Genomic DNA, 13,877 nt, shown 5'->3' on the forward strand with positions numbered 1-13,877 from the left:
GTGGAGGTATTTCACCGAAAACGTTTGTTTGTTTTGAAAACATAAATTATTTATTTTCAACCCTAACGGTGGGGCATATTTTGGGAATGTAATGGCATGATCATTATGGGCACGACCAAAATTCGTTTTGCATAAAAAAAAAAAAAAGCTTGATCATGTTTAAGACATCTTTTACAAAACAACTTTTTGGAAGGGGTCCGATCAGTGAGGTCCAGACACGTGTGCGTCACCTGCTGATAGAAATGATCCAATAAGACTTTGTATATTTTAATGGGCGGAGACATCAGACATCAATAAATTGTACTTCTGTTTCTGAATTTCTACTAGAGATTCCTGTTGGACTAGCAAGCACCTAAGGACATCCTAAAGCGTAAACATGGTTGAGTGGACAGACGCTGAGCGAAGTGCCATCGTTAGCCTGTGGGGAAAGCTCACTGATGATGTCGGACCTCAGGCCTTGGCCAGGTATAATAACTGCATCAGATTCTTTATAGACGCATTCTGTGAGGACTCCCTCTGTTAGAGTGTCTGTCAGCAACGCAGTTTGTTTAATGCAGTTCTTGATGCTTCTGTTCTTTTAAGGTGTCTGATCGTGTATCCCTGGGCTCAGCGATATTTCTCGACCTTTGGCAACCTGTCAAGCCCCGCCGCGATCCAAGGTAATCCCAAGGTGGCAGCTCACGGGAGGACTGTGATTGGAGGTCTGGAGAGAGCTGTCAAGAACTTGGACAACATCAAGGCCACCTATGCCCCACTCAGTGTGATGCACTCTGAGAAACTGCATGTGGATCCAGACAACTTCAGGGTAGGTTTGCGCAAATGAAAGCAATATCCGACATGGTGTAGCCTAACTACTAGAAAACTGTTGTGCTCATAATATGTTATCGAGAGAAGAAAACAGCCACTTAATAGATCTCTTGTTTTACAGGTTCTCGCTGATTGCCTCACCGTAACCATTGCCATTAAGCTCGGCCCCTCTTTTTTCACTCCTGACGTCCATGAGGCTTGGCAGAAGTTTCTGAATGTTTGCGTGTCCGCTCTGAGCAGACAGTACCACTAGAGTCTCATCACCAATGAACACCAGCTGTATTGCAGAAGATCACACCGCGCGGAGCTGATCTAACTCTTATACAATAAGATCAATAAAATAATGCTAAAAGCACTTTGATGTTGTTTTCTCCCATTTGTTCCACACAACACACTGACTATAGTCTATGACCAGAATTATAAACTCTTCAAATAAAAATTCTTAAGAAAATAATCCTGTTTTAGGCTATGGGTTTCTTAACCATTTTTAGTGTTTTTCGACAATGTGTCATCAACTAATGCGTCAGCAACTTATTAGCCTACAAATAAGCCTTTCAAAGACAGTTGTGATAGATTTGCAGACTGTGGGTGTTAACCGCTTGAATTCATTGATAAAAGAAATAAAATGTATCGCAACCTCCAGTGGCTGCATCAAAATAAGCTGACTCTTATCTATTTGTGTTAAGTGTTTATTAGTCAGTTTCTCTGTTTGCAAATTGGTTAGCAATTTATTTTAATAAGAGAAAAAAGAAAATATGCAACGCTACTTGAACAATATTTTAGCAGGGAATAAGAGGAAGAGTAACTTCTGATTATTATAAAAACAATAATACAATTATTCACAAAGCAAGATACCCTATAAGTCCAAACCTAACTGCAAAGTATTTGCTTATGATTTACAATTAAAATTTGTCATCACTTCAAACATTTTTGAAAACATCCTGTATTATAGAACAATTTTCATGTAAATTATATATTTTTTATTTTCTTCTTCTCTGTATCCCCACATGTTCGTGTTCATTGTTCTGTATGACTTCTTTTTGTACTAAATTATAATTTGCAAATGTTTAAGTTTTATGAGCTATTTTGCCATACGGTTAAAATGAGAATTACAATATGCCAAATAACAAATGTATAGCAGAACATATAAGTTTAACCTAAATTTAACACCACTTCTTCGGGTTAACTCGTTTAAAGTTTCTAACTCTAACTGATGTCTAACTGAAATATGGACATCTGTTCTGTCGAATTTCTAAATTCTAAATAAGTTGGCAAAAAAAAATTAAGGTAATGCAGTACATCAAAGATTTTAAGTTAGGAATTTAAAGGGATAGTTCTCTCTGCTTGTAACCTTGGTTTATTTTTTTCTACTATGGTAGTCAATGGCTGTTTGGATCTGCTTGGTTACAAACATTCTTCAAAATATCTTCTTTTGTGTTCAGCAGAAGAAAGAAACTCATACATGCTTGGAACAACTTGAGGGTGAGTAAATGATGACAGAATTTTCATTTTTGGGTGAACTATCCCTTTAATGTTCAGGTAAGCAGTACTTGTAGATTTTTGTTTTGTCCTCATATACATTTTAATTGCACTTAAATTGAAAAATTACTAATAATTTTTGCATTTACTCTCCCTTTTGAGTGTCATGACCAAAACATGCTGGGAAGTAAATCCCAGCCCAGTTTAAGTAAAATTTAAGTTTGTCTAAATTAAAAGAAACAAGTTCACAAAACTGAAAACCGATTACTTAAAATGTGTCAGTTTTGTGAACTCCAAAATAGAAAGTTCTAAATACTAAAAGTTCAATTTGAGTTACTAATTTGTTTCATTTGAGTTGGCTCTACTTAAACCAATTAATTACTTTTATCTTTAGAGTTGTGATGCAAGTATTTGGTAGATTTACACAGTTTGCTGTCCTACCAAATACTACATGTAAGTTTAGCCTACTGTATTAAAGCTATAAAAAGGTATTTGTTTTAGTACCAATAATAACCATGACAGCCTAGGCTAATTGACTGTATGTGCCTTCTCAATTTGACAACACAGCTGGACAACCATTGGAAACAACAAACAGCAGCTGGAAATGTATAGATTATACTGTCACTGTCATTACAAAAATCTATCTCCTGTATTCAGAAACTTCAGAAATAGTATATGTATATGTATATATATATATTTAAAACTATAAGCACAAAAGATTGATAACCCGGGCCCCTTGTGGTTCAGTAATTTCTGTTGCAAATTTAACACTACACAAAAAAGTAGGCTATAAAGAAGTAACGAAAACAAACAGCGCATAATGATTTCCAAGAACAAAACATGGTTAGATGTAAAAAGCCAATTTAAAAGATCACAACTAATTTTAAGCAAATGTGTGCAGGGGCGTGTCCAAGAATTTTATATCGGGATAGAGCAGAAAGGCTGGCAACACCTAAAGCATAGGTCTACAAATGAATTTGCATTATTGCAGTAGCACTGTCCGTATTTACAGTAACAGCATTAATGAACTCGGGCAGAGGCAACTCAGAAAATAGAGCTATTAAAATACATGACATTAGGCTACAAGACAAACACTGCCCCATGCAGTGAATATTAATAACAAATTATTGAAATATCATCTTAACGTTTAGTTATTTTTTAGGCTAATATCAATCCATATCCAGAGATCAAGACTGTTTTGATAGCAGGTCTTCTAGAGCAGGGGTTTTCAAACTTTATGATGCCAAGGACCCCCAAATATGATTAACCTTTATGAGGGACCCCCTTTCTAAAATCCATCTATACGAAAAAATGTTGGATGTATAAACCTGAAGAAGAACATTTTCAATTAAAAATTATTTGTAAAGGCAAATTTCACAATAAATGTATGCCGGTAGCTTACGTATAAGAAAACTGCCTTACAACCGTAGTGAGCAAGATAAAGTGGACTATAGTGAGAAAAACAAACTAAAGATACAAAGCAAACATATACAATTCTGGAATGTATAGGGCAAGAAAGGCGAGAAACATTTAGAAATGAAACAGTTAGAATATTAGGTCGACTTTATCCATTTTTGCTTTGTCTTTTTATTTTCTGAAATTTTCTGGGGACCCCTTAGAACCTTCTGGAGGACCCCAGTTTGAAAACCCCTGTTCTAGAGATATCAAAACAAAATTTGCAAGTAGACAGTAAAAGTTAAAAAAAATAAAAATGTACAGAAAATAAATGCACATGTTTTGAATAAATATTGCTTGAATAGAGTAGGCCTACTCCTTCCAATGTTGACAGCTCCGTTTAATAGCATATGCCCTTTTGCAGTACTATAGCCTACTGAAAGTAAATGAAAAATAAAATCCACAAACATTTATAATTTACTTTTGTTTCTGGATAAATAATAGTAGGCTAATTAATGTCATAAAATCACGACTCTGTTTATGGAGTGTATCCAATGACGAATAAAAAAAATTACAAACATAACATAACAATGAATAATTTAATAATTGTATATAGTATAACTTTTTTTTGTAGGCCTATAACAGTTTATTAAAGGAATTGTAATTGTATAACAGTTTATTAAAGGAACACACCGATTTTTGGGACTTTAGCTTATTCACCGTATCCCCCAGAGTTAGATAAGGCCATACATAACATTCTCCTCTCCGTGCCTGCCATAACTCTGTCTGACACAATCCACTGCTAGCCTAGCTTAGCACAAAGACTGGAGGTAAACGGCTCCCGCTAGCCTACTGCTCAAAAAGTAACAAAATGCCAAAATCATAAAATTTCCTATTTACATGTTGTGGTGTGTATAGTTACATTGTGTACTAAGATCAACAGAAAATTAAAAGTTTAGATTTTCTAGACCGATATGGCTAGGAACTAGCCCCGCCCACAACATTAGCATTAACATCAGGCAGTTCGGTCTGGACTTGGTAGAGGAGTAATTATGCCCGAACAGAAACTGTTCGACCAATTAAATTGTCAGGGCGGGCTGACGATGATGGACAGATGATAAACAGTAATGTATTCATCCACATCACCAAAGGCGCTTGTGTTGAATTCGTTCTAATCCTAAACGGAGAACTTGTTCGTATTTGCGGTCACCTTCACTATTTCTCTCAGAAATGATGATTGTGTTGGTAAGTACTCTGTGTATCCTTAAACTCTTTTTTTTACAACACCGGCAAAGATCATTTACACTCATCTTTTTCTTCTAACGTTACTTATTCCAGCGTGCGGGCAGACAGGGTTGCCAGGTTTTAACAACAAAACTCGCCGAATTGCTACTCAAAAACAAGCCCAATGGCTTTCCAGGCGGGTTCTCCTGAAAAGAAAATGGCATTTGGGGGGTAAAATATGTGTTATTTTGGCAGGGATGCCTGCTAAAATTTGCATTACTGGGTCTGTATATCACATAATTGGGGTCGCTTCAACCCGCGGACTTGGCAACACAGTGCAGTTGAGTTCTGTTGACATTTGACAACTAATGTTATGCCGCTCCGTTGCTCTGATTGGTTGTAGGTCTATACAATTGAGGTCTTTCCTGGTTCGGTTGAAACATGCCCCATAATCACAGCCCAAAGGAGCAGTAGTCTATCAGACTCATATTCTGACTAGAATTGAGTATGACTACGTCAGGCTAGCTAGGAACTATCTTACTCTCATTTGTAGTAATCATGGAACTTTGCTGTCATGGGTGCAGCAGCAATGATATTACACAGCGCCTGAAAATAGTCCCCAGCACGCTCTCTGTGCAAGCAGGTTGTCACATTGGTTATGTTGACGGAAAAGTTAGACTATTTTCAGGAGCTGCAATATCATTGTGCCGCTGCACCCACATACAGCAGCAAAGTTTCTTGATTCCATGATTACTACACAGGAATGAGAGTATAGTTCCTAAACATATCAGTTTAGAAATCTCAACTTTTCATTTTCCTTAGGTCTTAGTACACAATGCTATCACAAACTATACACATCACAACATGCAAATGGGAAAATGTTGGCGTAATTTTGTCACTTATTGAGCAGTTGGCTAGCTGGAGCCGTTTACCTCCAGTCTTTGTGCTAAGCTAGGCTAGCAGTGGGTGCGTCAGACAGAGTTATGGCACGCATGGAGATGAGAATGGTATGTATGGACTTATCTAACTCTGGGGGATACGGTGAATAAGATAATGTCCCAAAAAGTCGGCATGTTCCTTTAATGTAATGCGATTTCAAACGGATGGATGAGAAAAGTAGTTCTAAAATAATTTTTGAATGTTATCTGAGGCTAAATGAGGTACATCCGACGGGCGAGTGACACACTATATTGTGACACACTATATTGCAAAAAGTTTTGGGACGTCTGCCTTTACATGCACATGAACTTAATGACATCCCATTCTTAATCCGTAGGGTTTAATATGGAGTTGGCCCACCCTTTGCAACTATTACAGCTTTAACTTTTCTGGGAAGGCTTTCCATAAGGTTTAGGAGTGTGTTTATGGGAATTTTTCTTCTAGAAGAGCATTTGTGAGGTTAGGCACTGATGTTGGACGATTTGGTCCCAAAGGTGTTCTAGTGGGTTGAGGTCAGGACTCTGTGCAGGCCAGTCATGCATGCAGTAAATTGAAACTAAGCCTCTGCAATCTGTTTTTAAAAATAAATTTCTGTAAAGTTTAAAAAAGTGGCCATTGCCAACACTGGATTACAGGAGTACCAAAATACAACAAATACAATTTGTAATAATAATAAAATATTTCGAAGTCAAAACTACCTCAGTGCAAACTTTAAAAAAAGAGAACAGCAGTGCAGAAGATAACTAAGCCTTTAAATCTCCTTTGTAAAAGCTTTATCAGACATACATCATCCTCACTTTAGATGAGCTCACAAAAATAGTTAACTGACAACTACTAAATGTTTTATAACTTCCTGAATCAATCATGAATTGTAGGAATACATGCTAATAAAGCTTTCATTAACACACCGAGTAACTATTAGTGTCTAAACAATAAGACGTATAAATGTTCATATTAATCATTTACCTACACTTTATAAGTGATCTTATGAACCACTGATAACTGGTTTGTAAATAATGAAATACTTAATTTAGAAGTTATAAATTGATCAATAATACAATTAAACACATTATAGATTTGCTTATAAATCAACAATAAAGCATTTATAGCTGCATTTATAAAATACGTATTAAAAGGCTTATTAAAGTCTATTAATGCTTTATAAATTATGAATTAACTATTTACTAATGCTTAACTAATAGCATGCATTTATTATTTTTATTATTAACCTTTCAAGACACTCATTTTTATGAGCTCTGAGGTTTGTATGCTTTTGTTGAAGTCAATATAAATACATTTTAACATTGAAATATATTGGTCATTGGTAACATGCCCACAACATTGTGAATGACAATAAAATCAGTGTTTAGGCTACTCACAGAGAGTTTATTTAAAATTAATATTTCAATAGCCATGATTATTAAATTATTAAATGTTATAAATCTCCAAATAAAAACATTAAATGTGTTAAATTAAGTGTAAATCATGTTTAGCAAATTATTGATATATTCAATTGTAACACCATTATGTTTTGTTTGTTTTAGTGTTCATGGACCTTCTGTTTGTTTGTGTTGGTCACATGTGTTCCTTGTCCCCCCCACACACACACTTTCAATTTTTTACTTCAATGAAAGGTTAGATTTTTTCACATTTTTAAATAAAAGATCAAAAAGATAAACATTGCAGATTTATTTTTACAGCCATCTTGATCATATTTACCAGGGGTGCCAATAATTCTGACCACAACTGATCTGTTTAAGGGCCACACTTGTGTTCCACTCTGCTGTGCACTGAATCATTGCACTATAGACTAGATATATGCGCCCATTTTAACCAAACCGTTGTTTTAAGTTTAATTTACATTGAGGAGATATTTCAAATGATTAAACAAGAATCATCTATAGTTTTTATTTGTGCTGGTTATTTTAAATGATTTATTTATTTATTAATATAATTTAAAGTTTCTCTCAAGTATGTTTTTGGCCAGATTGAGTACAATTTCCACTCAGTATATGCACTTTTACTTAAGTTTTTAAGGCTAGGCCTACACCATGGATCCAAAGAATGTTTTTGCTTAAATTACATAGATTAAGAAATCGACATTTATTTTGGCTCTTGTCATCAATAACATAAATGGCTGCTGATATTTCCAATGTGCTATCAAATAAAATAAAATAAAAAATCCTGCTTTAAACTGCAATGGACAATGAGGTCCTGAGGTTATCCCAGTAAAGTGTTTGAAAGGGTTAAAGGACAATCAGTAATGCAACGCATTATTTGGTTCATTCATATCGTCCGTAAAAAAAACAAGAGACGTTTTGATTGTTGTAGATTTTATTTATTGCGTCTGAAATCCCATATTTCATTATTTAGCTCTGTTTGCAGATAAACTAGAAGCCCCTGAATGATGATCTTATCTGTATTTATCAGTGATGGCTGCAGACACACCCGCAAGAAACTTGTCCACGGCCACGTGCACTTCTGCAGTGAAGTCAGCGGGGAAATGAATGGCAAGAGTCACGAGGATGTTATGGGACAGAATCTGAAGGGAATAACACAAAAACAATTAATACATCATGAATTAATAATCCGCATTTTATTTCACATTTTGGATGTCTCGTTTTGATTGAACTAAGATCTACAAGTCTAACCTTGATCTAACTTTAAGTGAAAGGTTTGAAGCACCGCACAAAAAGCTCATAGATATGATCTCACCTTGAAGTTTCCAGGGTCTACGCGCAATTTAGTGGCATGGATATCACTCAAGGCGCTCAATCCACCAACAAGATCATCAATTTTGCCCACAGCATCGGTGATGGCTGATATCACAGTTTTGCCGTGTTTCTTCACTTGGGGAGAATCGATAGAATAATCAGACCAATCAGGAAAATATATTTTGGTCTGAGGGTAGACAATGAGCATTCTGTGGGAAGAAGAGAAATCCGTTTGTATTGCGTTGCGCAAAACGCTTCGACATTGATTAGGTGTCAAAAGTTATTTTGAATGTAGATGTCTTACCTTGCCAGAGATTCTTGGCCTATTGCATCGGCCTTGCTAGAGATTTTACCCCAGAAGGCCTTGACCACGGCTTTGTCCTTAGCTGTCAAACTCATTTTCGATCCTTTCCACGTCTGTATTACAAGAGCAAAGTTATAGTTGAAGAATAAGGGGTCTTTTTATAATGCGCGGTTCTGCCACACCCAACAGCGCATCAGCTCCACCTCCCAGACTTCAGCCAACAATTACAGACGATTTTTGTCAATTCATTCTATCATTTCTTATATTAAAAAAAGGAATGGTTTTATTTATTTATTTATTTTATATGAGAGAGAGAGAGAGAGAGAGAGAGAGAGAGAGAGAGAGAGAGAGAGAGAGAGAGAGAGAGAGAGAGAGAGAAATGAATCTATTTGGCATTATCTCGCTAAAACAGCGATGTATAGCCTATATCCTAAAAAAAAATACCAATAACATAATAGCGATTGCGACAACTCTATTCGTTTTATCACTAAGTACAGGAAAAACACTAAACAATATATTGAATGTCTTGGCTGTTTTTGTCTTACATAATAGGCCTACAGTCCTTTCTTTTTAATTAAATTAACAACATATTTATCCGAACAATTTATATTAAAAGTCTGCTGTAATAAATTGCCTTAGATTTTTAAGTGCAATCAACTTGGATGCTTGTCATTTCAACTTAAATTACATTAAACTGACGTAAAATGAATCTTGTATATAACTTATACAAAAATTAGAAAATTACTTAACTTATTTTTATACGTTAAAGCAATGTAATAACATATGTCATAACTTATTGATCATGTGATTTTTTTTACAGTCTATGAGAGATTCTTCGGGGTCTTTTGGGGACACCAAATGGCACCTAAAAGGGTGGGGCAAATAAAAAAAAAGAACAGGACACCCACGGTCAAGATTAAACAAATTAAGAACATTTCGAAATGGGAGGAACGGTCTGAGTGTCCAGATAAAGCAAAATCAGCTGGCACTCAAATTAAACACTTTAATTAGATGCGTTATTTTCTATTTAATTTAACAATTTCATAATAAGAATTTGCATGCCGCATCTTTTCACCTATACGGATTCATTTTACTAAATATATGATAGAATTGTCCTGCTTTGACTATGTACTATCCACTTTGTTAATATGACTCCTGTGCCAAGTATGTTGTTGTTTTTTTTTGCATTATGTTAATGCTATACGTTTTAATATTCCTGAGTTGGGAATTAGACAAATCACAAGATAAAGCCTTGAGTAGATTTTGTAGATTTCAATACACAGAACAAGGGTCGACATTCGTGATTTTGATGATTGAATCCATATTTATTTTCTGATGTACGAAAAGGGTTCCTGACAAATCTAACTTTACAGTTTCTAATAAAATGTAACTAGGATCGGATCCAAGTAGGACGACTAGGTACCGCACCAATCAGTCTCGGCGCCTGGTGTGGGGCGGAGAGTGCGAGTATAAATAAAAACGCGCATCTATCTACGTTCAACATTCACACTTGTTGAAAAAGGAAAGAGATAATCATAATGGTGCAGTGGTCAGATTCCGAGCGCAAAACTATTGCGAGTGTCTGGGGCAAAATCAACATCGGTGAAATCGGACCCCAGTCTCTGGCAAGGTATGAAAGCGTGTCAAAGATTATAGGCCTACAACACGTCAATGTAGAAACGTATTTGACGTTGTTTATTTATTTATTTATTTTTGGTTTTTTGTTTGTTTGTTGTGAAGATTTGGTTTTAAAGAGCTCCTTTGTTTCATATGACAGGGTGCTGATTGTATATCCCTGGACTCAGAGGTATTTCGGTGCCTTTGGAGACCTATCCAATGCAGCTGCAATCCTAGGCAATCCCAAGGTGGCGGCACATGGTAAAGTTGTGCTAAATGCGTTGGATACAGCCGTGAAGAACTTGGATAGCATCAAAAGCTCTTACTCCAAACTCAGCCTGCTGCACTTCGAGAAACTCCACGTCGATCCAGACAACTTCAAGGTAAATGCTTTATTTTCAAAATATGAGCGTATTAATAAGGATATCACAGACTGTTGTTGCCTAATAAATGCATGTTTTCTTGACTCACGCAGCTGTTAGCTGATACCATCACCATTGTCATTGCGACCACATTTGGACCAGCTTTCACCCCTGCAATTCAGGCTACCTGGCAGAAGCTCTTGTCTATAGTTGTGGCCGCTCTCACCAGCCGCTACTACTGAAGTCCTGCTCGAGATTCCTGGCTTAGTTCAACGATGATTCAATGCATAAATGATTCATTATAAATAAAGCAATCAAACAAAGGGCTGGATTGTGAATCTTTTTATTCGTCTGGTGAAGTACTTTAGCATGCAGCAAAATTATGTTAGGCATTTCCCATTGATTAATAATGAGCATCAACATTTCTCTACAAAATGAACAAAACTTTTGCCATCATATTCAGCATTATCAGTGAATAGCTTTTCACCGTGTAGTGGTTATGGAGTAATATTATTTTCTTTTTCAGTTTTTAAAACACTCATGCCCGGTTTCACAGACAGGGTTTAGATTAAGCCAGGATTAAGCATTAGTTCAATTAGGTCATTTAATCAACTTTTATACGCCTTAGAAAAAAACATTACTGATGTGGATTTTGAGACACAACAATGGCACTGAGTGTCAGTGCAAGTTGCTTTCAGTTAAAACAGCATGCCACTATTCTAATATACATTCTTGTTAATGAAAAAGGTACAGTATTTCTCTTTATTATAAGAGTTTTCCTGTCGTTCTGCAATAAAGAACTTAAAGAAGACAAAAGAGACACCAAGTTGTCACTAAGCCTTTATCATGTGTTAGCTGGATTGTGCTGAAGGTCTCAAAAGAAATCTCATTAGGCTATATGAAATAAATGTTTTTCTCTAGTTTACGTTTGGTGCTATTATTAGCACCCAATTATTCATTGTCCTTTTCCCAAGAGAACAGCTCTGAATCTTCTTCTGTAATGCCTGAGGAGTTTGGAGAACACCTGACAAGAGCTCAGAGACCATTCCTCCACAGAACATCTCCAGATCCTTCAGATTCCCAGATTCATTTAGGTGCTTCTTCTCTTCAGTTCACCCCACTCATTTTCTATCGAGTTCAGGTCAGAGGAATGGGACGGTCATGGCAGAAGCTTCATTTTGTTCTCAGTGACACATTTGTGTGTTGATTTTGATGTTTGTTTTGGATCATTGTCCTGATGGAAGATCCAACCACGACCCATTATATGATTTGAAGAAGTAGAAGTGGTCAGGTTTTGATTTTTTTTTATTTGTTGGTATTTGCTAGAATCCATGACCAAGATATCCAGGAAATCCAGCCAAAAAATAGGCCCACAACATTAAAGCTCCAGCAGTATATTTAACCGTGGGCATGGGGTACTTTTTAATGTTTGCACCAACCCATCTGGTAGCTTTGCTGCCAAAAAGCTCTTTTTTAGTTCCATCTTCCAGTCGTGTCTGACAACGGAATATGCTTGAGTTTGTTTTTGGATGAGCGAGGAGGTTTTTTTCTTGAAACCCTCCCAAATAACATGGTGATATGGTGCTGTTTGATTTGAGGCTTTCTGACCCTAAAACTGAAGTAATCTCTGCAATTCTCCATCCGTGATCCTTGGAGAGTATTTGGCCCTCAAACTCTCCTCCTCACTGTGCATTAGGAAGACATTCGTCCTCTTCCAGGCAGATTCGTAACATCTTTAGTTCACAAGTTCACCCTTACATCAAATTAAATAGAGTAAAGATTAAACATATTAAGGTGTGATGTCCGAGGGGAGTGCTCCGTGCTCTGATTTTTGGCCCGAACCCAGAGTATCCCCCGCCCCGCATTGTGATCTAGAACTAGATTGCATTGTATGAATTGTGTTGACGTCCAATAAGAGATTATTAAATCAAAGCGAGGAGATGGGGTGGTGGAGGAATGCTGTATACATTTTATCTCGTTGATTGAGTTGATTAACTGAATGTGCTCCACTCGTGTTTAATTAGGTTTAATTATCTGAACGTGCTCCTCTTGAACTTTGTTAAAGGGGTCACTGGCTTTTTTAATTTTTTTATACTGTTGTCTGAAGTCAACATATGGCGTTTATGTGGTTTTTACATCCAAAAACATCATAATGAATAAGTAATAGGCTGTTTTCTGCCTTGGTTTTGAGGCTCTCTGAGAAACACTCGGATTTGATGGGCGTGCTGAACAGAAGACTTGGATGTAAACGCCCACGGCTAGGATTGGATAATATTTGCATATTTAATGAGCTTCAGCTACCATCTGTCCCAGGAATCGTCTGGGGGAAATGCTCAGAGAACTGGCAAAATATCAAACAAACACTTTCTGGATCTGGTGTCTATAAAAGCTTTTCTTTGACTAACAAGAAAGTTTTCAGCTCTGAAACTTACAGAATATTCTTATATTACCATGACCAATATAAGAATTACCATGACCAAGGGAAAGTTGATTTCTCAATTCATCACCCCTTTAATAAAACATAATTTGATTGGAACTTCTTAATTATTGCCCTGATGGCAGAAATGGGGATTTTCAATGCTTTAGCTATATTTTTTTTACAGACACTTTCTATTTTGTGAAGCTCAACAACCATTAGCTGCACATCAGAACTATAGTCTTTGGTTTTACTCATGAATGATTAAGGGAATTTGGCCTTTTTTGTTTCCTCATTTATACTCCTGCCAAACAGGAAGTTATGGCTGGACAATTTCATGCTCCTAGTCACCCTGGTGTTCTAAAAAATCTTAATTATGAATTGGAATATACTTCAGAGATATTTTACTCAAAATAATTTCTAGGGGTGCCAATAATTGTGGCCATTGCCAACATGCATTGGAGAAAACATTTATTTCAAATTGTGAGTTTACTCCCACTATTAATTGTTTTACTTCCATGAAAGGTTAGAAATTTGTAAAACTTTTGAATGAAAGATCAAAAGAATAAACAATGCAAATTTATTTTCACAGCCACCTTTGCTCATATTTCTGGAGCTCA

General features: G+C 36.2%; 2 protein-coding genes across 2 annotated transcripts; one reads left to right on the top strand and one right to left on the bottom strand.

Annotated features, from left to right (window-relative positions):
• Positions 1-309: 309 nt before the first annotated feature.
• On the top strand, positions 310-11,151 carry LOC307122781 (uncharacterized protein). Its single transcript, XM_079810990.1, has 6 exons — positions 310-465; positions 583-805; positions 929-1,057; positions 10,383-10,492; positions 10,640-10,862; positions 10,955-11,151. Exons 1-6 carry the CDS (start codon positions 377-379, stop codon positions 11,081-11,083), a joined length of 903 nt encoding a protein of 300 aa, XP_079667116.1. The 5' UTR covers positions 310-376; the 3' UTR covers positions 11,084-11,151.
• hbaa2 (hemoglobin, alpha adult 2) lies at positions 8,149-9,141 on the bottom strand. The gene is made up of 3 exons (XM_079834694.1): positions 8,863-9,141; positions 8,560-8,767; positions 8,149-8,386 (listed from the first exon to the last, which is right to left on the bottom strand). Exons 1-3 carry the CDS (start codon positions 8,955-8,957, stop codon positions 8,258-8,260), a joined length of 432 nt encoding a protein of 143 aa, XP_079690820.1. The 5' UTR covers positions 8,958-9,141; the 3' UTR covers positions 8,149-8,257.
• Positions 11,152-13,877: the final 2,726 nt, after the last annotated feature.

The sequence above is a fragment of the Gobio gobio genome, assembly GCF_949357685.1.
Source record: "Gobio gobio genome assembly, chromosome: 1".
In the NCBI taxonomy this organism is placed as follows: domain Eukaryota; kingdom Metazoa; phylum Chordata; class Actinopteri; order Cypriniformes; family Gobionidae; genus Gobio; species Gobio gobio.